Below are 27,862 nucleotides of genomic sequence, written 5' to 3'. Positions count from 1 at the left end.
CACACACACACACACACACACACACACACAAACACACACACTATCACAGGAAAACATTCAGTAGCACTTGTTAAAGAACAACAAAAAGATATTACTGAGGACCATAGTGGCAGGTACAGGGACCAATGCAATGGAGTACTGTGGTGGAGAAACTGGGCTCAACTCTGAATACAGTCTGACAAACAGGAAGTTTTAGCGGAGAGCAGTATAGAATCATTGAGTGGAACTAAGAGGCTAAAATGATGGAATCAGATTCTTGTTGCGGACAAGCCAGGTGGTCAGACATTACCTGCAGAACAAGGACTCTGATGCTCCAGAGATGACCAGTAGCGGGTGCTGTGGGAGGTAGGCAGGCATTCTGACCAAACCAACTCAGCAGAAGGGCTAGGGGATGGTTCTGACAAAATGGCTAAGTAATGACTCTTCTTAAACACACACATGTTCTCTCTCTCTCTCTCCCTCTCTCTCTCTCTGTAATTTAAATTATAGGAAGAGGTACAGATAGACTTTCACCTTAAAGAATTTGAAGCTACCTTCCAAACAAATAACAGCAACAAATAAATGCAACAATATATGATGTTTATGGAGATATTACTATAAGCCAGGAAGTACTATATTAATTATTTATATCTACTAATTTACTCACTCCCAATAATTCTATAACATTATATCAGAATTAGTTTCCTGTACAGACCAGATTTTAGGGAGACTGGGAGTGCTAGCCCATGAGAATTGGACTGGCTAGGTAACCCAGTGCCTCTGGCCTGGGAGTTACTCAATGATAGCAAGAGGTTGGCTGAAGAATTACTGCCAGGCTTGGAGACAAAAGGCTTTAAAATGTTTATTTAAATTTGCCATCAGCAAAAAATATGATAGTTTCAGCCTCGGGTACCAAAACAATTAAATACCTCACAATTCCTGGTTGAACATTGCAAAGAAAGGTAACATGCTGTCGGGCAACTGCGCAGCAGCAGTGATACCAGGTCACCTTTCCTGTGGGGTTTCCACTCACGCCTGTGTGAGTGGGGATCAAACCCAGGCTACTGTGCATCTACTGAGGCAAGTGCACTACTACTGAGCTATACGCTTGGCCCACTGTAGGATTTCAACCCTTAAATGCTTTGCTAAATGTTCTTGAGACAGGCAGGGTTTTGAATGAAGGATTTTCCTACTTCAGTTTCCAAAGTTGACGGGGTGCTGCCACACTCAAATAATAATCTTAAAACCTAAGATTTTCACAGCCAATTTTCCAGGGAATTATGTAGAATACAGAGTACTCCAGTCTTCTCAGACAGCAGAACGAGTCAGATCAAGGGACTTTCTCCACAATTTTTGTCACTGCCATTTATTTCAATAAGTTTGAACTCAGAATTAATGCAAGGAAAACCTTAAAGTACTTGGCAGAAGAAATGACTGTCCATGTATCACAGAAGGATACAAAATAAAAAGCACATTCCATATAGAATCAGATTTCAATAAAGTCTGTTAACAGCAATCAGTAAATCAGCCCCCTCCAGGGAGAAGCAATGAGTACTTTTATCATCTGTGAAAATCAAAAGAGCATATTCCCTTCTAATCACAATGATCACAGGCCACTTACACATATAAATCCAAATCCTTCTATCAGAGAATCCAGGAGCCAACGATAAGACTGGTAACTCATGGGACTTACACATCACATACGAAAAAACACTTTCTTGAAAATAAATATGATATAAGCTATTTCCAAAGTATCAGTAACTGAAAAGCATCTGTATACCAGAATAAAATTTCCAAATAGATATTAAAAGCATAATTATCAAATGATTAAGAGCTTCATATAGCAACCAAAAGATACTAAAAATTATAATTTCTTTTGTGTAAACTAGGTGTAAGACTTGAATTTTTCTTTTATAATTGCTGTTCTGTGACATGTTATCAAGATTTATTCTCTGAACAATTTGAAGACATGAATCACAAGGCAAAGAAAAACTAGACATAGAAACAGTATATATCTCATGGTTCTCAGAGAACTATTAACAATTTCCAAACATATAACTTAGTACATGCTTAAAGTCTGGAACAAAATTTCCCTGAGTATGCTATCTACCTAAGTTAGAAAAAAATTAAAACATGATCTATAAAATAGTTTTATTTGAACATATGAAATTTCCAGCTACCTCATCAATCTGGGAACTTTAAGACATCTCTTCGTAGCTAGCGATCATTCGCTGTGAGGATATTGAAGTAGATTAGAGGATGGCTGGGTCTGAGAAACCTGCACCTGACTGTGCCACAGAACTCAAATGACTCACTACCTGAAGCCCATCACATGCTGCTTTAGATTCAGAATGTCACTAGCTTCATCCAGGAGAGAGGCCAGGACCAGATTTTAGGCTCATATGATTTACAGATAAGCATGAAAAACTGAAAGAAACAGAAGTTGAATAACATTGTACCTTCCATGTAACAATACTGAAAAGATTAACCCTTCTTGACCAACATGGTATTGAAATAACCTTGCCTTGAAATTCTATTAACACAGCTTCCAGATCTGTTACTCCTTAATATCCATACAAACTAAATTTAACATCACTGGACAGTTCATCATACAAAATTCATTTCTCAATGCTATGCCTAAGATTCAACAGTCCCCAAACATACAATGATCAGTGTCCATGCATAGTAACACTACCAGTCATGTACCCTTAATTTCTTAAGATCTTACCAACTTAATTATTTGACAAGTTAGACCTTCTCTTTGTCAATTAACTATGTAAAGTTTGCAATTATCTTCTACACAGCCTAGAATTATACAAAGAGAAATTTATATAATAAAATTTATATATACAGTTAAGATTTTTAACGAAACCTAACTATATATTTGTGTAAGCATGATTTCTGTGGTCTGCAGGGATAACTAATAGAACACCTAGCAGTCACTGTAGCATGATTTCTGTGGTCTGCAGGGATAACTAATAGAACACCTAGCAGTCACTGTAGCATGATTCTGTGGTCTGCAGGGATAACTCATAGAGCACCTAGCAGTCACTGTTTGAAGATCTTCAAGAAGTGAGCATTTCAGATGTCCAGAGTGTGCCTTCTCTCTTTTTATATTTAGGGTGCTTTATGCAGGACGCCCTTGACCAAAACGACTTTTAGACCTAGGTTTTTTAAACAGAAAACAAAGTCAGATTTGCTTCTAGAACAACAGGAAATTGTTGCTGCCTTAGTCTGTCTATCTGACAACATCAACATTCAGTGAAACTTTGTGTGGCGCCATGAATGTTCTAAAACCCCTGGAGTGAGATGCAGTTTGGAATTCAGATTTTTCTAAAAATAATTTTTTGGGGGAGAGAATATAGAATGTCTACTGTATAGAATAGGTCAGGAGCAGACCCGCAATGAATGAATGGATGAACACAATGTTGCTTCAGGGAAGAAGCGAACATTTAGAATATGAGAAGAGTACAAAGCACAGCGATCATCACAGCAGTTCGAGAGGAACTGAGCACAGACGTCTGAAAAGACTTGATTCCTGAGCTTGGAGATTTCACAATTACGGACCAGGCACATTAGCATCTCTCATACTTGTGCCCACATCTCTGTAACTTAAGTTCTAACAGAAAATTTGTGATAGCAAATGGCACAAGACTTACCAGTCAATTTTATTATGAGAAGTAAGATGCTATCATACTCAGGAAGGTTTCTGTTAAAGAATAAGACATCCTATTGCCTTCTTTGTAAACGGGTTGAGCTAACCAAGTCTGTCAACCGCTTAGGCAGAATAAAGGCTTAGGAAAAGTTGATTGTGCAAGAGACTTTAGAAAAAATGCAAAGCCTACTTAAAATGTAGATGAACAGTGTTCTCTCTGGTCAATGACCACGTTCACAGTTTGAGAATATACTGCCCTCTACTCTGCATCACACTCTGCCTATTTCTACACTAAGAGAGAGAAGACGGGGCTGGGGTGGGATGAGAGAGAGAAAATAAACATGGAACAGGAAAGATTTAAGGATTTCCATAAACACAAACACATAATCTATACATAGTATGGTAGTGTTGCCAATCCATACTAATGAATGGATAGTACCACTCAGTACTACTATTACTAGTTCATTACTATTACTGTCTGTAATCAAACCCAGGGCCTTAGGAGTGCTAGGAAAGCCCTAGGAAACCTCTAGGCTGTCCACTGCAGCCCCTGCATGTTCATTGTATCAGCTGGCTCCAAAGGAGCTGGCCAAATAAACAGAAAACTTAAAAAATACTAAATCTTTTATGTTCATAAAAGTTTGTGCCCATGACTTTAAAAAATATTTAAGTTAAAGTCAGTTCTGGCTTTGATGAAATAAGAAACTGAACTCAAACCACATGCTTTTAGGGTTCAGATGATTTACTCTGCGAAGCCAGAGGCATCCTGCTTGCTTCCTGCTCATTTACCTCTGGTTTTTGTCTGAGCTGTTTTGCCGGGCAGTGACAGGCACTGAGGCTTTGATTTGTGCTTCAAGCCTAGAATAAATACCTCCTGCAAACTGTAAAACAAAGAAGGAAAATTAAGTTACCTTTAAGGAAATAAAGTCTAACACATAACATGTTTCCAAATTTAGAAAGTAATATTAGTTTTGATCTATAAAACTCAGGCTTGTGATTTATTACGTACAGTAAAACTTACCATTTTAGTACATAGTTTTGTTCTTTTGACAAATGTATACCATTGTACAACCTTCAGCAATGAACACATAGACCAGTCTTATCATACCTAAAACACACCCAGTCTGTCTGAGGCCAGCCACCTAACACATTCATCAATGCTCAGCTGCATTTCTCTTCATACGGTTTAGCATTTTCCATAACATGATGCACATGGGATTATACAGTGGGTGGAACTTTCAATCTTTCTCTTCCCTAACTTAGCATAATGTACAGATATATCTATCCATGTTGGGATATGTGTGCGCGTGAGTCTATCCGTGCTGGGATACATGTGTGCATGTGAGGCTTTACTCTGTGTGCTTTGCTCCTGTGGAGGGCTGGAGAAAGGTATTCGTGGAACTCTGGCATTGTCTCTGAGGTAGGGCCTCTCACTGAGCCTCAAACTCAAGTTATTTTCTGCTAGGCTGCAGCCAGCAAGTGTCTCTACTCTCCTGGGTGCTAGGTTGTAAGCATGCACAGGAACACAGCTGGCTCCTGTCTGGGGCTGGAATCTGAGCTCCAGTTCCCATGCTGCTCTTAGCCACTGTGTAATTTTTCGGACTCTATTCTTTCTTAATTTTTAAAAATATGTGTAGTTTATTTGCTCAGCCCCAAACTCCCCTTCTCCCTTTAGGAGGGTCTTATGTAGACTAGGTTGAGTTTGAAATTACTAAGTAGCTAAAGATGATCTTGAACTTGTAACCCTTCTGTTTCTACCCTTTGAGAACAGGGATTGTAGCACCACATCTGCTTTACGTAAAACTGGGAATCAAACACTGGGCCTTTAGCATGCTGGGTGAGCATTCTATAAACTGAATTATACTCGTAGCACCCAAACACTCTTAAGCCTGACTATTCTTTGAAAGAAAAGTGAGCTGTTATAGAAATTAGTAAACAAAGAAAGAGCAGGTCCTGGGGCACAGTTCATTATTAGTAAGGCTACTGAGGAGTTGGGTCAGTGCCCACTGAACCTGGAGATTAGAAGTATTCAAATGAACACAGTTGAGCAAGTGTCCTTGTGGGATGGTGGAGTATCTTTTGCATATGGGGGGAAGCCCCAGCAGACAATGGGAGCGACTTTAAATGAGACTAGTAGGAGGTATGGAGCCTGAAGTGGCCTCTCCTGTAGCCACGCAGGACTCCTAGTGGAGGGATAAGGATACCAACCCACCCACAAAACCTTCAACCCAAAATTTGTCCTTTCTACAAAGATGTGCAGGGACAAAGACGGAGCAGAGACTCAGGGAATGGTGAATCAATGATTGATCCAACTTGAGACCCATCCTATATGCAAGCACCAATCCCTGACGCTATTAATGATAGTCTGCTATGCTTGCAGAGAGGAGCATAACTGTCCTCTAAGAGATTCCACCCAGCAGCTGATGAAAAGATATACAGAAACCCACAGCCAAACATTAGATGGAGCTCGAGGAGTCTTATAGAAGAGTTGGGAGAAGGACTGAGGGACCCAAAGGGGATAGGGACTCCACAAGAAGACCAACAGAGTCAACAAACCTGTACCCATGGGGGCTCCCAGAGACTGAACCGCCAACCAAAGAGCAAGCACAGGATGGACCTCGGTTCCCTGCACATGTGTAGCTGATGAGCAGCTTGGTCTTCATGCGGGTCCCCCAACAAGTGGAACAGGCTGCCACTGAATCTGTTGCCTGCCTGTGGATTCTGTTCCCCTAATTGGTCTAGCTTGTCTGTTTTCAGTAGGAGAGGATACACTTTGTTCTGTAGTGACTTAATGTGTCAGGGTGTGGTGATTCCCAGGAGGGCCCACCCTCTCAGAGGAGAAAGGGAGAAGAGAATGGGAGAAGGGCTGTGTGAGAGGAGTACTGGGAGGAGGTGGAGCCTGTGATCAGAATACAAAGTGAATAAATAAATAAATAAAAAGAAAAGTATTCAATTGTGGCAGTCATCCAACCTCATCCTCCTGAGTGCTGAGACTCTAGGTGTGCATATACAACTGTTTTGAGTTAAGCCTCCTCTATCTCTTTTCTAGCCCTTTTAAATCCAGGCAGTCTTAGAATTTTCTTGTCACATTTACCAAGTAAAGGACATCATTTTGGGGCCTTCCTAGCTCTTCACAATTATGAATAATGCCACTATAAATGCATAGCATTTATGCAAAACTGTCGCACTATTATATACAATGGCCATCCCCTTGCATTTGTACAAACTGTATAGCAGAATTCCATTTGCTTCACATCTTCACAAGCACCTAAACAAAAACGCCAGGCCTCACGGAGATGTTCGTTTGTATTTTCCTAATGACCAAGGATGCCCCATTTGTTCTGTCTACTTGTTACCTGCATCCCTTTCTTCAAGAGGCTCAGCTAATCCTTTGCCTTGTCTACACACTCACTATTGTCTTAAATTACTCTAGTATTTTATATGCATGGTGTTTTGCCTGCATACCTGTATGCCAGGTATGTAGTGCTCTTGGAAAGAAGGAGGGGGCCTTGGATCTCCTGGGACTGAGAGACAGAGGCTTGTGAGCAGCCATGTGGGTGTTGGGAAGAGCATGCTGTGGGTGCTGCGCCATCTCTCCAGCTTCTTTATTTTACTTTGAGACAGGGTCTCACATGTCACCCTGGCTGGCCTGGAACTTACTATGTAGTCAGGTAGGCTTAGAACTCATGGAGATCCACCTGCTTCTGCCTCTTGAGTACTGGGATTAAAGGCATGAGCCACCACGCCCAACTTGCCTATTTATATTTATTGTATTATTTTATTGAGTTTTTGAGCTTTTTAAAGATTATACTTAATTTTAACATTCTCTCTCCCTTTCTAGAAATCCTTTATCAGACAAATGTTTTTACACATAATTTATTACTATATATGAACTCTCTATTAATCCTTTCTCTTTTTCATTTTTGACACAGGTGTCACTATATAGCTCTGGATAGCCAATCACCTAAACCAGTTGTTTTTTAATTCTCTTTACAGTGCTTTTAAAGAAAAATGTTTTGTTTTGGAGAATTTCAATCAATTATTCTTTTGTGGATCATGATTTAGCATTGAAGCTAAGGAGGAATTAAAAGTTTTTTGCACAATTAATTTAGTGATGCACACATGTATATGTGCACATATGTACACAAGTTTACAGGCCTTTTAGCTAAGCAAGTTTTATCTAACTGAAGGTTATAGTAGGTAACTGAGATTTTCTTTTATGTTGTCCCATTTATTTCATTTAACTTTTACTGCTGGGGATTGAACTCAGGGCCCTGTGCATTCTGTGCATGTGCTCTACCAATGGGCTACATCCCAACAAGGAAGTAAAAATCTACATAACAGGATTAGGGCAGAGTCATGGTGCATTTACAATACAGACAATAGAGAATGCTGATATAATATATAATTACTGACAGTAATTACTGAGGGAGTACAAGTAGAGTACAGGTCTGACTTTTAGCAAGATGGCATTTTCTCTTAGCTTGATATCTAGGTAATATTATACAAAGATGACCAAATCCAGTACTTTCCAGTCACCTGGCCAATAATGCACACATGTATATGTGCACATATGTACACAAGTTTACAGGCCTTTTAGCTAAGCAAGTTTTATCTAACTGAAGGTTATAGTAGGTTACTATACTGAAGGTTACTCTTGGTAAGACATTATACTTTAAAGACAATATATTTATCATGTGTAATACAGAAAACCTATGGACCGCAGATAATGGGAGATGTCAGAAAACTTGTATGTGAATTTTGATTAACTGGCACTGACTATAAAAATATCTAGGACACTCCTTTAAATCCTTCTAAAAACATCCTTATATTTTTCATGCTAAAAATAAAATAAGGAAGGAATACTTTATTTAAGTACAGTATAATAGTTGTGGGTTTGAATGAAAATGTCCCTGATAGAGGGCTGGAGAGATGGCTCAGTGGTTAAGAGCACTGACTGCTCTTCTGAAGGTCCTGAGTTCAAATTCTAGCAACTACATGGTGGCTCACAACCATCTGTAATGAGACCTGATGCCCTCTTCTGGTGTGTCTGAAGACAGCTACAGTGTACTTACATATAATAATAAATAAATCCTTGGGCTGAAGCGAGCGGGAACGGAGGAAGCGAGCAGGAACGGAGTGAGCAGAGAGGTCCTGAGTTCAATTCCCAGGAACCATATGATGGCTCACAACCATCTGTACAGTTACAGTGTACTAATAAATAAGTAAATAAATAAATCTTTAAAAAAAAGAAAAAGAAAATGTCCCCAATATGCCCATAGGGAATGTGGCACTATAAGGAGGTGTACCCTTGTGGGAGAAAGTGTGTCACTGGGAGTGGCCTTTGAAGTTTCAGATGCTCAAGCCTGTGGATCAGGATGTAGAACTCTCACCTACCTCACCATCTCTGCCTGCACACCACCATACTTCCCACTGTGCTTCCCGCCTCTGAACTGTCAGCCTGCCCCAATTAAACGTTTTCCTTTATAAGATCTGCCATGGTTATGGTGTCCCTACACAACAATAGAAGCCCTAAGTAAGACAATAGTTAGTTATTGTCTTATTTATATTTCATGATGAAATAAAACTAGGAAGGACATTTTTATATAAGTATAGCATACTGGTAAATAATTCTTACTTCTTTTGATTCCTTTGCCTTGACTCGGTCCAGATCACCCAATCTCATTTTTATTAGATGCCCTGTAATTTCAGACATCCGTCGCTGATCTGAAGGTAAAATATAGAACATACTTTTAATGAGAATAACATAAGTTTTTACTTTTTAATAAAGACTATAATCACAAAAGTTTATGAAAATATCCTTTGCTATTTTTTCAGGTAAATAATTCTATATATCTGTTAATAATTTAAGGCAGCATATATCAAATGGCTAATATACAGACAGCTGTACTGTCTTTCAGATTGCTGGATGTGGTCTGAGTGTGTCTCCCAAAGGATGATGTGCTGTAAGTCTGATCCTACTACAGTAACACTGAGGGTGCTGGAGCCTGTAAGAGCTGGGGCATGGTGGAAAATGGCTAGCTCACTAGGGCCGCGAGTCCTAGAAGGGATCAGTGTTGTTACTTTGTTTAACATTTAATTCCTGTTTGTCATGTGACTGTTTCCTCCTATGCTGCTCCCTAGGATGCCACCTGCTCTGCTAGGATTGTAGTCAGAAGATTTTCACCAGAGCCAAGGAGATACTGCTATTGCAAAACTGTAAGCTTAATCAACTTTTCTTTATAAAATACCCAGCTTTGACTATTTTGTTGTAAGAACACAAGGCTAAGTAAGACACAGCCTAAAACATATTTACTAATTTTTACAGCAAAATATCTAAGAAGCAAAGTCTAAGAGATCTTAAGGTCACAGACGCATAAATGACACATTACCCCTGGATAATGCACATGCACACCTGGGGCCTTATTTTGGAACCTTCAAATGCATTCAGCATGCTTTATGAAAGACAGTTCTTGGGGCTAGAGACATGGTTGAGTGGTTAAGAGCACAAATTCTTCTTGAAGGAGGCCCAAGTTTGGTTCTCAGCACCCATATCAGGCCCATATCCGGCAGCTCATAGGGCCTGTAAATCTAGCCTCAGGATACCTGACACCCTCTTCTGGCTCTAATGGTACCTGCCCTCACCACCCCAAAAATACACATTGTTATTCTAATAACTTGTATGTTACTCGGATAATAATCCTTACCATCTTCTCTTTGTGCATCTTGGTTGAATCTCAAGGATCTTGTGGCATCCCACTTATTCTTCTGCATACTCACACTATTGGATAAATTGAACAAAAACAAGCATTGATGCTGCCTTACTGCACTTCCAACATAGATCCTGTATCAAAAACAAAAACAAAACAAAACAAACAAAACCCACCACCACCAACAACAACAAAACAAGCAAACAAAAACAAAGAATAGATTTCCAATTGGATCAAGGAACAACTACTCACACAAAAGGAGACACATCTCTAGAAGTTGACTGAAAAAAAGAGAAGATAACATTAATGTCTAACTTGAGTATATTTATTAATTAGCATTCTAGTTACTTATAAGAACAATTTACATTTATTGAGTTCAAAACATGATTCCAAGAACATCCAGAACTGTTATTTCATTTAAACCTTGCAGCACCAGCTAGGAGTGGTAGTGCCTGTGTCAACCCAGCAGAGGCAGGCAGGCTCCATGAGATGATGGCCAGCCTGGTCTACAGAGTGAGCTGCAGGCTAGCCAGGACTATATAGTAAGACTCCATTTAAATAAAATAAATAAATAAATAAATAAATAAATAAATAAACAAATAAATAACAGTCCTGCAGCAAAAAAAAGACCTATAATAGAGAAGCAACCTTTCTAACTTCAGTGAAGTTAAAAAAACTTCTTCACAGAGAAAAAAATAGACTTTGAATGTTTATGTTGAATTTATGCTAAGCTTATGCAATATGTAAAGATTAATGTATATAAGATTATAATATAATCTTAATAAAGATTACATTAATAAGCTTATAATATTAACATTAATAATATTATAATATTAATAAGCTTATATATAATATATTAAGCTTATGCAATCTCAAAAAATTAATCTATTCATACATCTATAGTACTTAACTAAGATGAATGTGCAACCCATCTAATGTATCTGTGGATCTTATCTTTTTATTTAATTTTATTTTTATTTAATTTTATGTACATTGGTGTTCTGCCTCTGTGTATGTCTGTGTGAAGGTGTTAGCTCCCCTGAAACTGGAATTATAGACAGCTGTGAGCTGCCATGTGGGTGCTGGAAATTGAACCTGGATCCTTTGGGTAGCAGCCAGTGTAACTCTTGCGCCCTCTCTCCAACCCCATGCAGATCTTAGAACCAGCCTTTAGTACACTCTGAAGCTCAGGGACTCTCCTCAGTCACCTGCAGCTACTGCTGTTCTATCGGTTCTGACAGTTTATCTCTTCTATGGCACAGGAAAATAAAAGTGAATTTTATAGATAATAAAGTAGAATTAACTTCAATTTTAAAAGTCTCTTTACTTTTTTCCAATGCATAATACTGGTTAAAATTTTAAAAGGTTAAATAGCACATATACTGCAAAGTGTCTATAGAAGTCCTTTCCACGTCAAGTTCTTAGGAACAGTCACTCTTGCCAATTGCTTGTGCATCTCTACATGGAATACATGGTTCATGCACAAGGAAGGAAATCCATGCACATCCTCCATCTCATTATATGGAGGATGGTGCATTATGCCTATACTCTGTTTCTAACGGTCCTGTGTCTTCTAGAGTCTCATCCACTAACACTGCTAGCATCTACTATGTTATTCATTACTCTACTTGCATTGTCTTGGCTACACTTGCTTGTTTACTTCCTATAAGAACCTAAAACCATACAATCACCTTCTCCAGTGTCTTCTCTTTCTTTTGAGAACAGGGTGAGGACAGTTGTTTTTTTGGTGGCTTAGTAAATTTCTTTGGCTTCTCCTTTTTCCCTGATAAACAAAGGATAATATTAGAAACAAGAGTCCCATACCCCACCAACGCCATTGCTACTTCTAAATAAAACAGACACTTAACCAATTCTATTTCTAAGAAGAGAGAGGAAGAGGAGGAAGAGGGCCAGCGATGTCTACACATGACCCACATACTCAGGAAATCAGACCGAAGCTGCTGCATAGGGCTCATTCTAATCTTATTTCTTCTTTGTACTTGATGAAAGCTTTGAGGAGAGGCCGGGCAGTAGTGGCACACTCCTTTAATCCCATCACTTGGGAGGCAGAGGCAGGCAGATTTGTGAGTTTGAAGCCTACAGAGTGAGTTCCAGGACAGCCAGGGCTACACAGAGAAACCCTGTCTCGAAAAACCAAAAAAAGAAAAAAAAAGTTTTGAGGAATGAGGGCAGAACCCCCCGTCCCCCGCTTTGTGTGCTGGTTCAAAATGTCAGGGAAAACTACATATTGATTTATCTAATTTGACAGTAGAATCAACTTCTTGGGAAAAAATGTAATTTGAGAATAAGGGACAGAACATCAATACACACAAAAGCTTTCAAATGAATTTTGTTCAGGAAGCAGGCAAGGCAGGAATGGTTTGGGAAGCAGCCTGGGACAAATTATATTTTGGAATGTAGTCTTCTGAAGCCAATATCTTGAGTCTATATTGGCCAAGAGAGAAGTGGAATCTGGAGGGGAAGGGACAATACTCTAAAAACAAAGTATAAAGGCAAGAAGAGTGCACTGGGTCATGCTCCTGAGCAGTTCTTTGTGCACTGCTTCCACACTTTGCTCTTGCCACTACTGCACATGGGAAACCTATCTATAGACAGATATGATGTACATACAATGAGCCTGAAGATACCACAGTAAGAACAGGTAAGATAATAATAGATCAAGAGTTATACATTGGCTAGAAGACGTAATAAGACATATGGTGATCGTATGGTACAGGGCATTGCAATACCTTCTAAGTTAACTGATATGAAAACAACAAAAACATTACCAAAACTATCGGAGAGTACTGGAAAATAATCAAAGCTAGGCATAGAGTTAGGCAATTCATACCTGAGAACTTTGTGAACTAAGAACTATGACTGTTGGGTCCTCTTGTCTAAAGATACTTCCCACAGGGAAGAACTAACCTGGATCAACCCAGGGACAAAATGACACAGTCCAAAGCAATAAATAAGCTGTCAATATAAGGGAATATGGGCATAATTCTAAATATTTAGCCTAGTGTTAAACTATGCAAGTGTGAGAAACCCTATCCCCTAACAGGCTACCTATGCTTGCAGAAAGAACAGTTGTTGGTCAGATGATAGGGATTTCTGTGACTCTGACTGAATTTATTCTCCAAGATGCACGTGTCTCAAGCTTCAGACTATGGGGTTAAAGTGTCAGAGGGCAGATTTGGATCTGGAAAAACAACTAAAAATCTATGGAGAACTTACGAAGCAAGGAAACACTAAGAAGTGAGCCCTGGTATCTGACTGAAAACTGTTCAGATTCTTGGCTGTGACAGCTAATCTTCCTTGTCAACTTGGCTGTGGACACAGAGTGACTTAGAACCCACACTCCTCTGCCTGTGTGTCTGTGAGAGTAGAAGAGACTTCACTTCGGAGAGAAGTCCCACCCTGAGGTAGGCAGCATCATCGAAGGACTAGTTAGCCTCTATTTAAAAGACAAGTGTTCTTTAGTAAACACAAAGTGAGAGACAGAAAGCATAAAGGATAATTAACACCTAGTCTTTCTACATAAGCTCAAGAGACATTTGGAACTAGCAGAAGAATCGGAAGCGTGCACATAGAACATCAGAAATGAGCAAATGTGTAACTTAAGTAGTATCTAGAAAACCTGCAAGCATTTGGAAATCAAACAACATCCTTGTAAATGGTGGAGAAAATTAGAAAAAACATGACTGACTATAAACCAAGCTAGACATGGTTTATAGCACAATCCTAGCACATTGGTGGCTGAGGTGAGACTGCCTTGGACTTACATTTCAAGTACAGGCCAGCGAACACTACACACAAGGCCCCATCTCAAAAAGGAAAACAACAACAACAAAGGCTTAGGGTGTAGCACAGGTGGTAGGATGCTTGCCAACCAAGCTCAAAGGAGGTAGAAAAGGAGAATCAGAAGTTTAAGGGCTTTGGTTACATAGTAAATTATAAACTCTCTGGGGATTTATGAGACCTTGTCTCAAAGCAAAACACACACACACACACATACACACACACACACACACACACAAATTCCAACCCCTGTGTATGCATGTGCATGTATGAAAAAAAAAAGTCAAAATGTGTGAAGTGTATAGCAGTAGTGCTTAGGGTAAAACACTCTTTAAATATTCTCAGCCTTCTTTAAAAGTAAGAAGAAACTAACAGTCTAGTTGGACATGATGGCACACACCTGCAATCTCAGCAGTCCAGAGGCAAACGTAGGAGGACCAGAAGGTCAAGGCCACCCTGGGCTACAAGAGACACTGCCCGAAAACAGCAGAAACAATAAATGTCCTTACCACTTCAGCCACACAATGATCCAAGCTTCTACTTTAAGAATTAAAAAATACCTTTCTGGCAATGATGAATTCCCTGAGAGAACATGGCTTTTGAAAAGACTCACCCTGCCTCTTCTGCTGAAGATGACAGGTAGCATTGAATCTTCCCCCCTGCATCTTTGTGTTATTACCTTGTTATTACAGTTTTATTCATTTTGAGGGGAAGGGCAGGGAATGGACAAAGGAAGAGGACTCATGGAACGAACAGACCCTTTGGTCTGTGAGACCAGTGGCCTTGTCAGCAAGACCCAAGAAGGCACAAGCACACCAGCAGCGGGCAGAGGCAGGCTTCCTCCTTGTCCCAGCCCTGCCTGGAAGCCCCATGCTCTTTGATCTTGGATCTGTTCACTAAGCCCTCGCACGTGCCCTCTAGCTCTAATGGACTTGAATTTACTTTAAAGTCTAATCCAACCTCACTACAATGTAGCCAGTGCAACAACTAATACTGAAATAAGGGGTGTTTGCAGCCTTCTGGGAAGTGGCAATGCGGCCCATCCTTTGTTCTTATGGCCAACTTCCCTGTACTAACCCCTGCAGCCCTGTCTGGTGACCCCTGTCCATGTCTGTATGTGTTCATGTGTGTGCACTCAGCTAAAAAGACAAACAGAGCTCGTGAGTCCCGCCTGGAGGGTACATGGAGAAAGTTCCTCCCCTCCCCGAAGGCCGGCCTTGGGGTGGCATTCTGTTGTGTGCCTTATTCCTGGAGACTCTATATAAAGCTTGCCTATGAAAATATAGCCTTTCTGTGCTGTATTAAAAGGACTTTGGAAAGAAAAAAAAAAAGACTCACCCTCATCCCTCTCTAGGAGAGGAGAGGAAACACAAGAAAGGCACCTGATGCAGAGCCAAAATTCCTACTTCATGGATGTGACATGCTCAGGATGTTGTAACTCCCCCATCTTTACCCATGCACAAACTCAGCTCCAAGTAATTATAGAAAAGGAAATACTATAAGAGCAAACGTAAAACAAACTATAGAGAAATATATGACACACAAATCTGGTTCTTTGAAATTGTTAGTAGTAAAACTCTAACCAGGGAAAGAAAATAAATTCCTGATACCACAACCAGAGAAGCCAGCATTAGATGTCCTTCAGATGCAAAAGGAAGAGCATCTTTATGCCAGTGAATTAGGCGAGATAGATACAATTTCTTCAACAATATGCATTAATAAAACACATAAAAATTGAAAATTTGAGCAACATTACAATAAAGAAATCAAATTCATAATTTAAAACCGCCTATATAAAAAGTTCCAGGGCCAAACAGCTTCATTGGGGAATTTTATCATGACTTATGAAAGAAAATCTGAAACATGCTATTATGGAAAAGAGATAGCTGGGCTGGGGTGCCGCTCAGTGATTAGCACCGCTCAGGAGCCTGAGATGTCTATGTCAGTCCCTAGCCCCATCTCCTCCCCCTACCAAAAGAGTAAACAATACACTTTCTCACTTAGGAAGTTAGGACTATGTAATATCAAAATTCAGAAAAAGATTCCTAAGAGTGCTGAAAATATTTCAACGAACATCAACAAAATGTCTTAGTCATTTATTAGCACATCAAATGGTATGAAACGTAAACATAACACCTCCTTAACAAACGGAGTTTACCGTTTGAAAAGTCAATCAGTATGAGACTGCATTATAAAGGGGAAAAATCCATATGATTTTTTTTTTTTTTTTTTTTTTTTTTTTTTTTTTTTGGTTTTTCGAGATAGGGTTTCTCTGTATAGTCCTGGTTGTCCTGGAACTCAGAAATCCACCTGCCTCTGCCTCCCAAGTGCTGGGATTAAAGGCATGTGCCACTATCGCCCGGCCAATCCATATGATCTTAAAGTAAAAAAAAACATTTGCTAAATTACAACATTCATTCACTACAAAAACCTAGCAATACAGGATAGATATGATCTTTCTTAACTGAGAAACGTATTCATAGAAATACGTTTCTATGTACACACAGAGCACCAGGGTTTATTTATTTTCTCTGTATTTGTGTGAGCATGTGAGCACTGTGGCATACATGCACATGTGGAAGCCAGAGTGACAACTTGTAAGAAGACACACAGGCAAAGGAAAATAATAAATACTTAAAGATTGACTAATAAAATACTGGGTATGGTAATGTCAACACTTGGGAGGCAAGACAGAAGTATGGTAAACTTGAAGCTAGTCTGTTCTATACATTGGAGAATATGCCTCAAAAAAAGAAAAAAAATGAACAAACACACACAATCCAGTTTTACATGTCAGTGGTCCCAGCACTGAGAAGGTAGAGGCAGGAGGATCAGGAGCTCAGAGTCATTCTCAGTTAAATACAAATTCTCGGCCAGCCTGGGCAGCATGAAGTTATCTGAGAAGCCAAATAGCAAAAATTGGTTCTGTCTACCTCGTGGGTTCTAGATATGGCTTGGCAGCAAGTGCCTCTACCTGATGAGCCACCAGGCCAGCCTGGGTCAGGGAATATTAATGGACCTCCCTTTTCGTTCCTTTTTCTTGTGCAACCTTACTAGACATATAGAGCAAATCCCTCATGTTTGCATTAAAATATTCAGAATATAGCTCTCCATACTGTGAGAGTTGATTTTAATTACTTTGTTTCTTGGCAATTTCTTCTTCATCACCAACTTCATCTTCAGTGACCTCGGACCCGGTGGTGTACTCTTCCTCTTCTGAGAACAACGACTGCTGTTTCTAAGTGTAGAGAAAGAGTCATCTCTTATAAATCCCACACTACCATCATATACAGTCCTAAGAACACACTGAATAACGCGGGGCTGGAGACATGGCTCAGCACTTACACGTGTGCACTACGTTCCCGAAGGACACTGCTGGATTGCCAGCATCCACATCAGGCACCTCAGGCACCACCACTTATAGCCTGAGCTCCACAGTATCTAAGGCCTCTGAGCACTCACACATGCATGTGCACACATACAGGCAAGGGAAAATAAATACTTAAAGATTGACTAATAAAATACTGGGTATGGTAATGTCAATACTTGGGAGGCCAAGACAGAAGTATGGTAAACTTGAAGCTAGTCTGTTCTATACACTGGAGAATATGCCTCAAAAAAAGAAAAAAAATGAACAAACACACACAATCCAGTTTTACATGTCAGTGGTCCCAGAACTGAGAAGGTAGAGACAGGAGGATCAGGAGCTCAGAGTCATTCTCAGTTACATACAAATTCTCGGCCAGCCTGGGCAACATGAAGTTATCTGAGAAGCCAAATAGCAAAAATCCAAACCAAAACAAAACAAAATGCCCCCCAAAGGAACGTATTATTAGACTCAAATGTGATGTAGTCACATTTATATGCTGGATGATTTAGTATGTGGACATAGGTGAGAAGAGCTCAGAGAAAACTTCTGTCTTCCCCTTCACCTTATGGGCGCCAGGCATTGCACTCAGGCCTTCAGGCTTGGGGCATGTGCCCTCAACTGCTATGCCGTATCACATCCCTAAAAGTGACTTAACAGGGACTTTAAAGAGTCTTTGAACCAGGGCCTAGAACGATGGCTCAGTGAATAAGACCATTTGTTGTCTTGCAAAAGGACTACAGTTCATGTTCTAGGACTCAGGGCAGGTGGATAACAATGGCTGGCAACTCCAGCTTCAAGGGCATCCTGACACTGGTGGCACATATCCATCTTTCTCTTTAACCAGAATCTTGCCTCAGCCTTCCAAATTGTGGGATTACAGGCCTGAGTCACCACACTAAGGTGTATGTTTTTCTTAAATCTATGGCATTTTCTTCATAAGTGCAAAACTGGAAAGGCTGACAAGAAGACAAACATTTAACCACTGCTTGTAAAATAAGATGCTAAACCAGGCAGTGGTGGCGCACACCTTTAATCCCAGCACTTGGGAGGCAGAGGCAGGTGAATTTCTGAGTTCAAGGCCAGCCTAGTCTACAGAGTGAGTTCCAGGACAGCCAGGGCTATACAGAGAAACCCTGTCTCGAAAAACCAAGAAAAAAAAAGGTGCTAAAATTTCATTATCCAACTTCAATGCAGAATCAAGAAGTCCACAGAAATTGAATCCAGTGGCTCACTTACCAACTGCAGAGTCCAGTTTTTCAGTGACAAGAACTATAAAGCAGAGGAACAGTAGGTTAACAATCCTGCATGGCAGCTCCGTATTTTCACATGCTTACAGTTACATTTCCAGGTTTAACTAATTTAAAACTTAGGCTGGAAATGATATCTTAGTCTAATATGTCAGTCTTTTAAAATACCTGCCTAAAATAGCTAGTATCAGGAAAACAAATACCAACGCCAGTGAGTCTACAGAAAAGAAGCCTGTATTCACTGGCAGGAGCTTACACTGGGGCAGCCAATATGGAACTCAGTTTGGAGGGTCCTCAACAAACTGAAACTAGAACTACCACATGACCCAGTAGAAGCACGCTATGTTCAAACCCAACTAGCTCCAACTTGACATGTTACACGAGTCACATATTTGTGCTTATTGTTGTTCTATTCATGAAAGCCAGGAAACAGACCCAGACTAGATATTTATCAACAAATGACTGGATGAATAACATATGGCACACACAAATGGAATTGTATGAAGCCTTAGGGAAAATGACACCTGCAGGAGAATGGGTGGAACTGGAAATCACTATGCTAAATGAAATAAATCAAGCTTATAAAGACAAATATTACATTTTATTATATATATAGAATCCAGGCTTCAAATTATAGATATGTATATGTATATGAATATATATAAGGAATGTATTACATGGGTGTTTGTTGGTCATGAAGCTGGAAATGGCAGCATTGTGCTGAAGGCTGAGCACTGGTCTTCCTGAGACACCCAGCTTTTCCTGCACTTCTAATTGGGACCTGGTCTGTGTGCTCTTACAGTAGTGTGGGAAATCTCTCATTTTTGCCCTGTCTTCTGCTCCCCACTGTATCTCCTCACTGTCCCCTCTTTTTTCTCCTGTCCTCTCTCCCTTCTTTCTGCAGTGTCTTCTATCTCTTCACTCTGTTCTCCTTATGCTTCCTCTTCTTCTCTTTTTCTGCTGTCTCCTTTCTACCTCACCACTCATTTTTCTGTTTACTCTCTCTGCTTGTTTTCTCCCCACTGTCCTTTCTCCATCCTCTCACGCCTCTGTCTCTCCTACCATGCTTTCCTCTCTGTTCTCTCTCCTCTCCATTTGTTTTTTTCCTCTCCATCTCTCCCCTACTCTCTGCTCTCTCTCATCTCTCTCCTGTCTCCTACCTTTCTCACACTCCATTTCCTCTCACACTCTCTCAAGGTATCTCTCCACTCCACTCTCATCTTTAGCTCACCTCTTTCTCTCTCTCTCCCTCCCTCCCTCTCTCCTTCTGCTCTGGGACCTGCAGGGATGCATCTCGCCTGAGAACAATCCTGTTGCTCTAGTGGGCTCTGTGCTCTGATAGTTGTGTATAAAATGGAGAGCCTGCTTCTCCCCTTCTAAGTGTCCCCTCTCTGTCTCTCCTCACTCTCCTCTTGCCTTCCTATGTCTCCTCGTTCTTTCTCTCCTTTTTTCTCTTTCTCTGTCCTGTCTCTCTCACTCTTTTTCTCCCTTCTCTCCCCCTCCATCTCTCTCTCTTACTCTCCCTTTGCCATGCTGAGTGTTGAGAATGCACTTCGCCTTAGGGCAGTCTTGTGCTTCAATGGATATGACTGCTTACAGCAGTACACAAAATGACCACTGTGCCTACCCCCTTCACTCTCTCCACTCTTTCTCCTCCTCTGTTCTCTCTTCTGTGTTTCCTCTTTCCTCCCCAGGCTTTCCCCTTCTTTTTTCTCCATTAGTTCACTCCTCTCTCTCCCTCTGCCCTTCTGCCTTGCTGAGAATGCATCTTCTCAGAGATGCCCTGCTTTCCCTGTGTGCTTCCATTAGGTATAAGATAGTGGGTGAGACTCTTTCTCTTGTCTTCTCTCCTACCTCCCCCTTACCCCAGCTGTCCCTCTCCTTCTCTCTTCTCCTTGCTTTCCACCCCTTCTCTCTCTCTCTCGCTGTCTCCTATCTTCTCTCTCCTCCTCCTTCCTCTACCATGGCTCCTCTTTTCCACCTCTATTTCTGTAACACCTTCATTTTTGTATTATAAATTTTATAGTGTACGTGTGATTCCTAAATTACTACTCATCATCTAGTATTTATGTAGCTGTCAGAGTTCTTCACTTTCTCATATAAATCTTACCTCCTGTATCAAAGGCAGTGTTAAGAAAAAGCAACTCAATCAAAAGGAATCAAAGCTATTCTGGTCACCCTTAACTTTTTTCAATTTTGAAGCTTTTGAAAAATGAAACACATTTCATACCAAAATATTATAGAACAAGAAGGAAACAAAATATGGACCTACATTTTCTTCATTTCTCAATTCATTATTTGTCCATAGAACAAGAAGGAAACAAAATATAGACTTACATTTTCTTCATTTCTTAATTCATTATTTATCCATAATAGAAATCCTGAAGGTTTTTTTTATATAAAACTTTGTCAGTTATCAATTCATTGAAGTTATATATTACTTATCACTATTTACAGTTTTATTCACTCAGTATACTATTGCATTATGACTGGATAGTCAGTTCAACTTCAGTTTAAACATATTAGGTGCCTGTCAAAGATAAAATGTCATCAATAGTTTCATCTATACATTAAATTGAAAAATTACTCACAGCATTGAGCTCCCCAGCTTTGGAGCCCCACGGCGTGTTTGGCTCCAGTAAAATTTCACACTCCAGGCCTTTCTCATCACAGGAGCCAACCCCGGGGTCACTTAAATGAGGAAGACATTTTTACAGAGAGACATTCAAGTTCTTAACAATTTACAGGACAGGCTAGAGCACATGCTACTCTTGTGGAGGAGCCTGGTTTGGTTCCCAGTGCCCACATTGTGCCTCACAGCCACCTGACACTCCAGCTGTGGGAATGGGACACCCTTCCTTGCTTCCCTAGGACACCCTTTCTTGCTTCCCTAGGACACCCTTCCTTGCTTCCCTAGGACACCCTTCCTTGCTTCCCTAGGACGCCCTTCCTTGCTTCCCTAGGACACCCTTCCTTGCTTCCCTAGGCACTGCAGGGACAGTGCTCTTATACACATTCAGGGTACTTTGTTATTGTAAATATTTCTTATATGCTGGTTTTGGTTTTTTGTGTGTGTGTGTGTGTGTGTTTGTTTTTTGTTTTTGAAAAACAGTCTCTCTGTGTAGCCCTGGCCATTCTGGAACTTGCTCTGTAGACCAGGCTGGCCCCAAACTTGAGATTAGTTGCCTCTGCCTCTTAAATTGCTACAGCTGACAATATTTATACTTTTAACATGTTTAGTAATTACTCACCCTGGCGGATCTCCCATAAGAGGCACACTATTACATTAGAAAGACCCTATTTGCCAGGTGGTAGGTGGGAGAAGGCTGGTGTACTGATCTTGCTCTCTGAAGCCCCTTTAGAGCCCCTAGCCTAACTGATAGCTTGTTACAGGTAGAAACCCACAAAAGTGATTGCAAAACGACTGACAGAACAACGATCCAGCTGCCAACATACTCCCCATTTGTGTCAGTCAAGTATTGAACAAGTTCTTGGCTCCAGGAGAGCTCACTGGACGAAGGCTTGTTCAGCATGCTTGAGGCCCCAGGTCTAATCCCCAGGATGATGGTGGCTTGTTCAGTATGCTTGAGGCCACAGGTCTAATCCCCAGGATGATGGTAGAAGACCAGGTTGAGGTTGGGGTGAGAGTTAAGAAAAGTGGGGAAAGAACTCAAAATTTTCAAAAATTGGGTTTAAGATCTCAACATTTTTAGTTTCTAAGTTCTTTTTTTTTTCTTTTTTAAGTTTTTCCACACGTTGGACTTCCTGTTATTTTATATTTTATCTGTCAGATAAATCTGTTTGTTTTGGGTGTAAAGCATCATAATTTCAGTGAAACTTTCTTTCCCTCCCACCCTCACCCACTGTGCTGCTGATACTTTTATGTCAACTTATCAAAAGCTAAAGTCATCTAAGAGGAGGGAACCTCAACTTAAAAAAAAAATGTCTTCATAAGATCTGCTGCAGCCAAGCCCTTAAGGCATTTTCTTAGTGACTGATGGTGGAGAGCCCAGTGCACTGTGTGTGCAGCCATCCCTGGGCTAGTGATCCTGGGTTCTGTAAGAAAGAAGGCTGAACAAGCCATGAAGATCGAGACAGTAAGCAGCACTCCTCCACGGCCTCTGCTTCCGCTCCTGCCTGCAGGTTCTTGCCCTGCTTGAGTTCCTGTGATGACTTGAGTTCAGTGATGGATTACAATGTGGAAATGTGAGCCAAATAAATAAATCTTTTCCTCCCCAATTTGTTTTTGGTTGTGTTGTTTCATCATAGAAATAGAAACCTGATTAGTTCTGGGATCAAACCAGGTCCTTGTACAAGATAAACAGCTGTTGTACCACCAAGCTATATCCCCAGCTCTTTAGTTTAGCGCTCTGAAATCCTAACTATCTAAGGACTGCTAAGATTGATATGGGAAAACACTTGGAGACAGTGGATCATGAAATGGAAACCACTGAATAAAGCTGAAAAAATAGTATCCTTTTTCCTCACCTAATGGCATCTTTTGAAAAAGGTACAACAATGACATCTTTGTGCTTGTGCAGATCCTCCAGTATTTTAGCAGTTGGACAAGAAAGTACATCATCATTTTCTCCTTGATCATGAAGAAGAACCATGTGGTCCCTCACTTTACAGCCCTGTCAGACATAAGAGACACTGTTAGAAGTAGGCTCATTATAAAGACAGTCTTTTAAGGGGTCACCCATAAGTGGGACACCTATATTATATGTCACATGTACACACCAAAGCTCAGGGAACAGTACAAAAAGGAGGGAGAAATGTAAGAGGGAGAAGAAGTACTGTGAGATGCTGTTTTCTGGGCATGTCAAGAAACTGCATTCAGGAACTCACAGTTGATGTGTGGTCTCCTGTGTGTGGTGGTTGAATTAGAATGGTCCCCATAGGTTCATAGGTTTGAATGCTTAGTTATCAGGAAATGGCACTACCTGGGAAGGATTAGGAGATATGGCCTTGTTAAAGAAAGTGTGTCACTAGGGGTAGGCTTTGAGGTTTCAAAAGCCTAAGCCAGGGCCAGTCAGTCAGTCAGTCAGTCAGTCAGTCTGTTCCCCCACCCCCAATGACTACAGATCCAGATGTAGAACTCTCAGCTCCTTCTCTAGGACCTTGTTCCTGCTATAATGACAATGGACTAAACCTCTGAAACTGTAAGCAACCTCATTTAAATGCTTTCCTTTATAAGAGTGGCCTTGGTCATGGTGTCTGTTCACAACAGTAGAACACTGACAAAGACACTTTGTAAGAGAAAGCCAACCTAAATGGTGGCACAGACAGGGTAGATGATCTCAGGCTCTACCCCTTACTGAAGAGCTAGTGGCGTTGATGATTCCTAAGGGAGGAGGAATCACTCATCTTGAAGAATGTGGCCACTGGTAGGAGTCCCATGCTCCACTGGGTGGTCATACACTCATGCACATATGGGAAATACTAACTGAACTGAGAGGTTTATCTAAAAAAGGAAGAAAGAACCCCATGAACTTAGGAGGGGACCATGTTGAGGGCATATGAGGAGAGCTGGAGGGGAAAAGTGAAGGTTGCAGGTCATTAAACATTCAGATTATATTATATTACAGATCATATTTATCTCTTTTTAGTCAACATATTTTACATTTTCTCCCCCCAAAAAATACAGAAAAGAAGTGGAAACATAAGCATACATCTGAACAAATACCTGAGATGATCACCATTCACATTAAGAAACAACATTGGACAGACAGAGGCAGGTATATTTCTGTGAGTTTGAAGCTAGCCTGGTCTATAGAGCCAGTTCCAGGAGAACCAGGGCTACATGGGGGACCCTGTCTCAAAAACACCAAAACAACACCAAAACAACAACAATAACAACAACCAACATTAGGGATCTGGATATGTGGCTGGGTGGATTGTTCTGGCAGAATGTGTTAGGATTTCTCTGCTGTGAAGAGACACCATGACCATGGCAACTCTTATAAATGACAACATTTAACTGGGTCTGCCTTATAGTTTCAGAGGTTTAGTCCACTATCATGGCAGAAGCATGGCAGTGTGCAGACCATGGTGTTGGAGGAGCAAAGAGCTCTACATCTTGATCCGCAGGCAGCAAAAGGAAATTGTGTTCTACACTGGGCAGAGCTTAAGTATATGTAGGAGAACTCAAAGCCTGCCTCCACAGCGACACACTTCTTCCAACATGGCCACATCCCCTAACAGTACCACTCTTGATGGCCAAGCATTTACACACATGAGTCTATGGGGGCCACACTTATTCAAACCACCACACAGAGGAATGGAGTTCAACTATTAGCACACACATTAGGTAGCTCAGAACTACCTATAACTCCAGCTCCAGATGATCGAACACCACTGGCCGTGTCCCTGTACTCACATGTTCATATACAAACTGAGACACATGCCTATAATGAACAAGAAACAACACTGAGGTGGAGAGTGCTCCAGCCGCTGCCTGATGACTTTGACTTTTGGGATCACCTGGTAGGGAGAGAGAACTCATTCCTGCAAGTTGCCCTCTGACCTCCACACACACACTATGGCACACGTGTCCTTAAAAATGTAATATCATTTAAAAACTTATGTAACTGTTTCCTACTTCTCTAAAAGGTAGCCCTCTGTCCCATATTCCAATTCTGATTGTCACTTCTTTATCCTTTTCTTTATTCTTTTGCCTCTTGTAAGTATACGCCTAGACACTAGAGTTTAGTTTTGCCTTGTTTTCTTTATGTATTTATAATTAAACCATGTTACTACATGTAACTGTAGTATTTGCTTTAGTGTACAGTATTCTACTGTATGACTATTTATCTTCTCTTTCCCTAAGACAGGGTCTTTCTGTGCAGACCTAGCTATCTTAGAATTCACTATGTAGACTAGGATGGCCTCTCAAACTCAGAGATCTGAGTGCCTCTGTGTCCTGAGTGCTGGGATTAAAGGTTTAACCCACCATACCTAGCTTACTTGTGCACCCTGAGGTGCAGCTTCAGGACAGACCGAAGCTGTGAGTGAGGAAGGGAAAACTTGTTTAGTCAATCAAGTAACTCAACCATGGTGATCAATGAGGTGACACTTCACAGCCAGATGACTCTCACATCTGTGCATGGCTTAATTTTAGTGCATATTAGATTCTTTCATCCTCTCATGAAAATTTAAAATTCCAATGTTCAAAACATTAAAAAAAAATAGTGATTCACTTGGTAAGATTATGTACGTGTCAAACAGGTAAAGGTACTTGTTGCCAAGTCTGATGACTTGAGTTTGATTCCTGGTAGCCACATGATGAAGAGAGAACTGACTGCTGCCAAGTTGTTGTCTGAATTAACAAGTGTGCTATGGCAATAGTGTCCCCATCCCATAACATTTTAATAATGTTAGTGATCAGCTGGTCGGTGATGGAGCACACCTTTAATCCCAGCACTTGGGAGGCAGAGGCAGGCGGATTTCTGAGTTTGAGGCCAGCCTGGTCTACAGAGTGAGTTCCAGGACAGCAGGGGCTACACAGAGAAAACCTGCCTTGAAAAAAAAAGTTAGTGATCAAGGAATCTAACATATAGTCATACTCAGACCACATCAAGATTTATTTGCAAGGATGTTCACTGTGACACTATAATAGTACCAATTTGGAAAGAACATAAATGTTCTTCCCTAGGAGAATGATTAACTATATTATGATATGTCAAATAAAATGACACAAAAAGATAACCCAAGTAAGCTACTGCATGAAAAAGGGAAATTAAAGAACACTGTAAGGCATGAGAATACAGTTTTGTAGTGGAGTACTTGCCTAGCATGTGTGAGGCTCTAAGTCAAACAAACAACAACAAAACAAATAAAAAAATCCTTTTGGACAACGGATGTAGCTCAGTTGATAGAACTCTTGTCTAGCATACTCAGAAAACTTGGGTTCCTCCCTCAGTATTATATAAACCAAGGGTGGTGGCACAGGCCTGTAATCCCAGCACTCTGGAATCAGAAGCAAAAAGATCACACATTCAAGATCATTCTTGGTTATCTAGCAAGTTTGAGGCAGCCTGGAATACATGAGAACCTATCTTTAAAAAGGGTGGGGAGAGATGACTCAGCTATTAAGAGCACTTGTTTCTCTTGCAAAAGATCCAAGTTCAGGAGTAGTATAGCTGGGTCCCAGGTAATACTATGTCCAATTTTCTGAGGAACTGCCAAACTGATTTCCAGAGTGGTTGTACCAGCTTGCAATCCCCCCAGCAATGGAGTGTTCCACCTTCTCTACATCCTCTACAGCATCTGCTGTCACCTGAGTTTTTTAACTTAGCCATTCTAATTGGTATGGGGTGGAATCTCAGGGTTGTTTGGATTTGCATTTCGCTGATAACTAAGGATGATGAACTTTTCCTTAGGTGCTTCCAGGCCCTTTGAGTTTCCTCAGTTGAGAATTCTCTTTTATCTCTACCCCATTTTTTAATAGGGTTATTTGGTTCTCTGGAGTCTAACTTCTTGAGTTATTTGTATATATTGGATATTAGTCCTCTATCGGATGTACGGTTGGTAGAGATCTTTTCCCAATCTGTTGGTTGCCGTTTTGCCCTATTGACAGTGTCCTTTGCCTTACAGAAGCTTTGCAACTTTATGAAGTCCCATTTGTCAATTCTTGATCTTAGAGCATAAGCTATTGGTGTTCTTTTCAGGAAAATTTCCCCTGTGCCCATGTGCTCGAGGCTCTTCCCTACTTTCTTTTCTATCAGTTTCTGTGTATCTGGTTTTATGTGGAAGTCCTTGATCCACTTGACCTTGAGTTTTGTACAAGATGATCCATTTGATAACAATGGATTGATTTGCATTCTTCTACATGCTAACCACCAGTTGAGCCAGCACCATTTGTTGAAAATGCTGTCTTTTTTTCCAATGCATGGTTTTAGCTCCTTTGTCAAAGATCAAGTGACCATAGGTGTGTGGATTAATTTCTGGGTCTTCAATTCTGTTCCATTGATCTACCTGCCTGTTTCTGTACCAATACCATGCAGTTTTTATCACTATTGTTCTGTAATAGTGATTCCCCTAGAAGTTCTTTTATTGTCGAGAATAATTTTCGCTATCCTGGGTTTTTTTTTTTTTTTTT

The 27,862-nt window shown here is 40.6% G+C and overlaps 1 protein-coding gene across 7 annotated transcripts in view; it reads right to left on the bottom strand.

The window, feature by feature from the left end:
* Positions 1-822: 822 nt before the first annotated feature.
* The window catches only part of Kiaa1841 (KIAA1841 ortholog), a 64,490-nt gene continuing 37,450 nt past the window's right edge, over positions 823-27,862 (bottom strand). For 6 of the 7 annotated variants that reach the window (XM_031342930.1, XM_031342934.1, XM_031342931.1 and 3 more), the window contains 10 exons: positions 23,251-23,396; positions 21,354-21,453; positions 18,752-18,784; positions 17,284-17,383; positions 12,036-12,127; positions 10,597-10,625; positions 10,342-10,415; positions 9,273-9,361; positions 4,424-4,515; positions 823-3,143 (listed from right to left, as the gene is read on the bottom strand). In XM_031342930.1, coding sequence (XP_031198790.1) covers positions 3,107-3,143; positions 4,424-4,515; positions 9,273-9,361; positions 10,342-10,415; positions 10,597-10,625; positions 12,036-12,127; positions 17,284-17,383; positions 18,752-18,784; positions 21,354-21,453; positions 23,251-23,396 — 792 coding nt within the window. In that variant the 3' untranslated portion in view covers positions 823-3,106. The remainder of the gene's footprint in view (positions 3,144-4,423; positions 4,516-9,272; positions 9,362-10,341; positions 10,416-10,596; positions 10,626-12,035; positions 12,128-17,283; positions 17,384-18,751; positions 18,785-21,353; positions 21,454-23,250; positions 23,397-27,862) is intronic. The other variant, XM_031342932.1, reaches the window with a different exon arrangement.

Source organism: Mastomys coucha, unplaced genomic scaffold (assembly GCF_008632895.1).
Source record: "Mastomys coucha isolate ucsf_1 unplaced genomic scaffold, UCSF_Mcou_1 pScaffold22, whole genome shotgun sequence".
NCBI classification, from domain to species: domain Eukaryota; kingdom Metazoa; phylum Chordata; class Mammalia; order Rodentia; family Muridae; genus Mastomys; species Mastomys coucha.
This window is presented reverse-complemented; position numbering and strand designations above follow the sequence as displayed.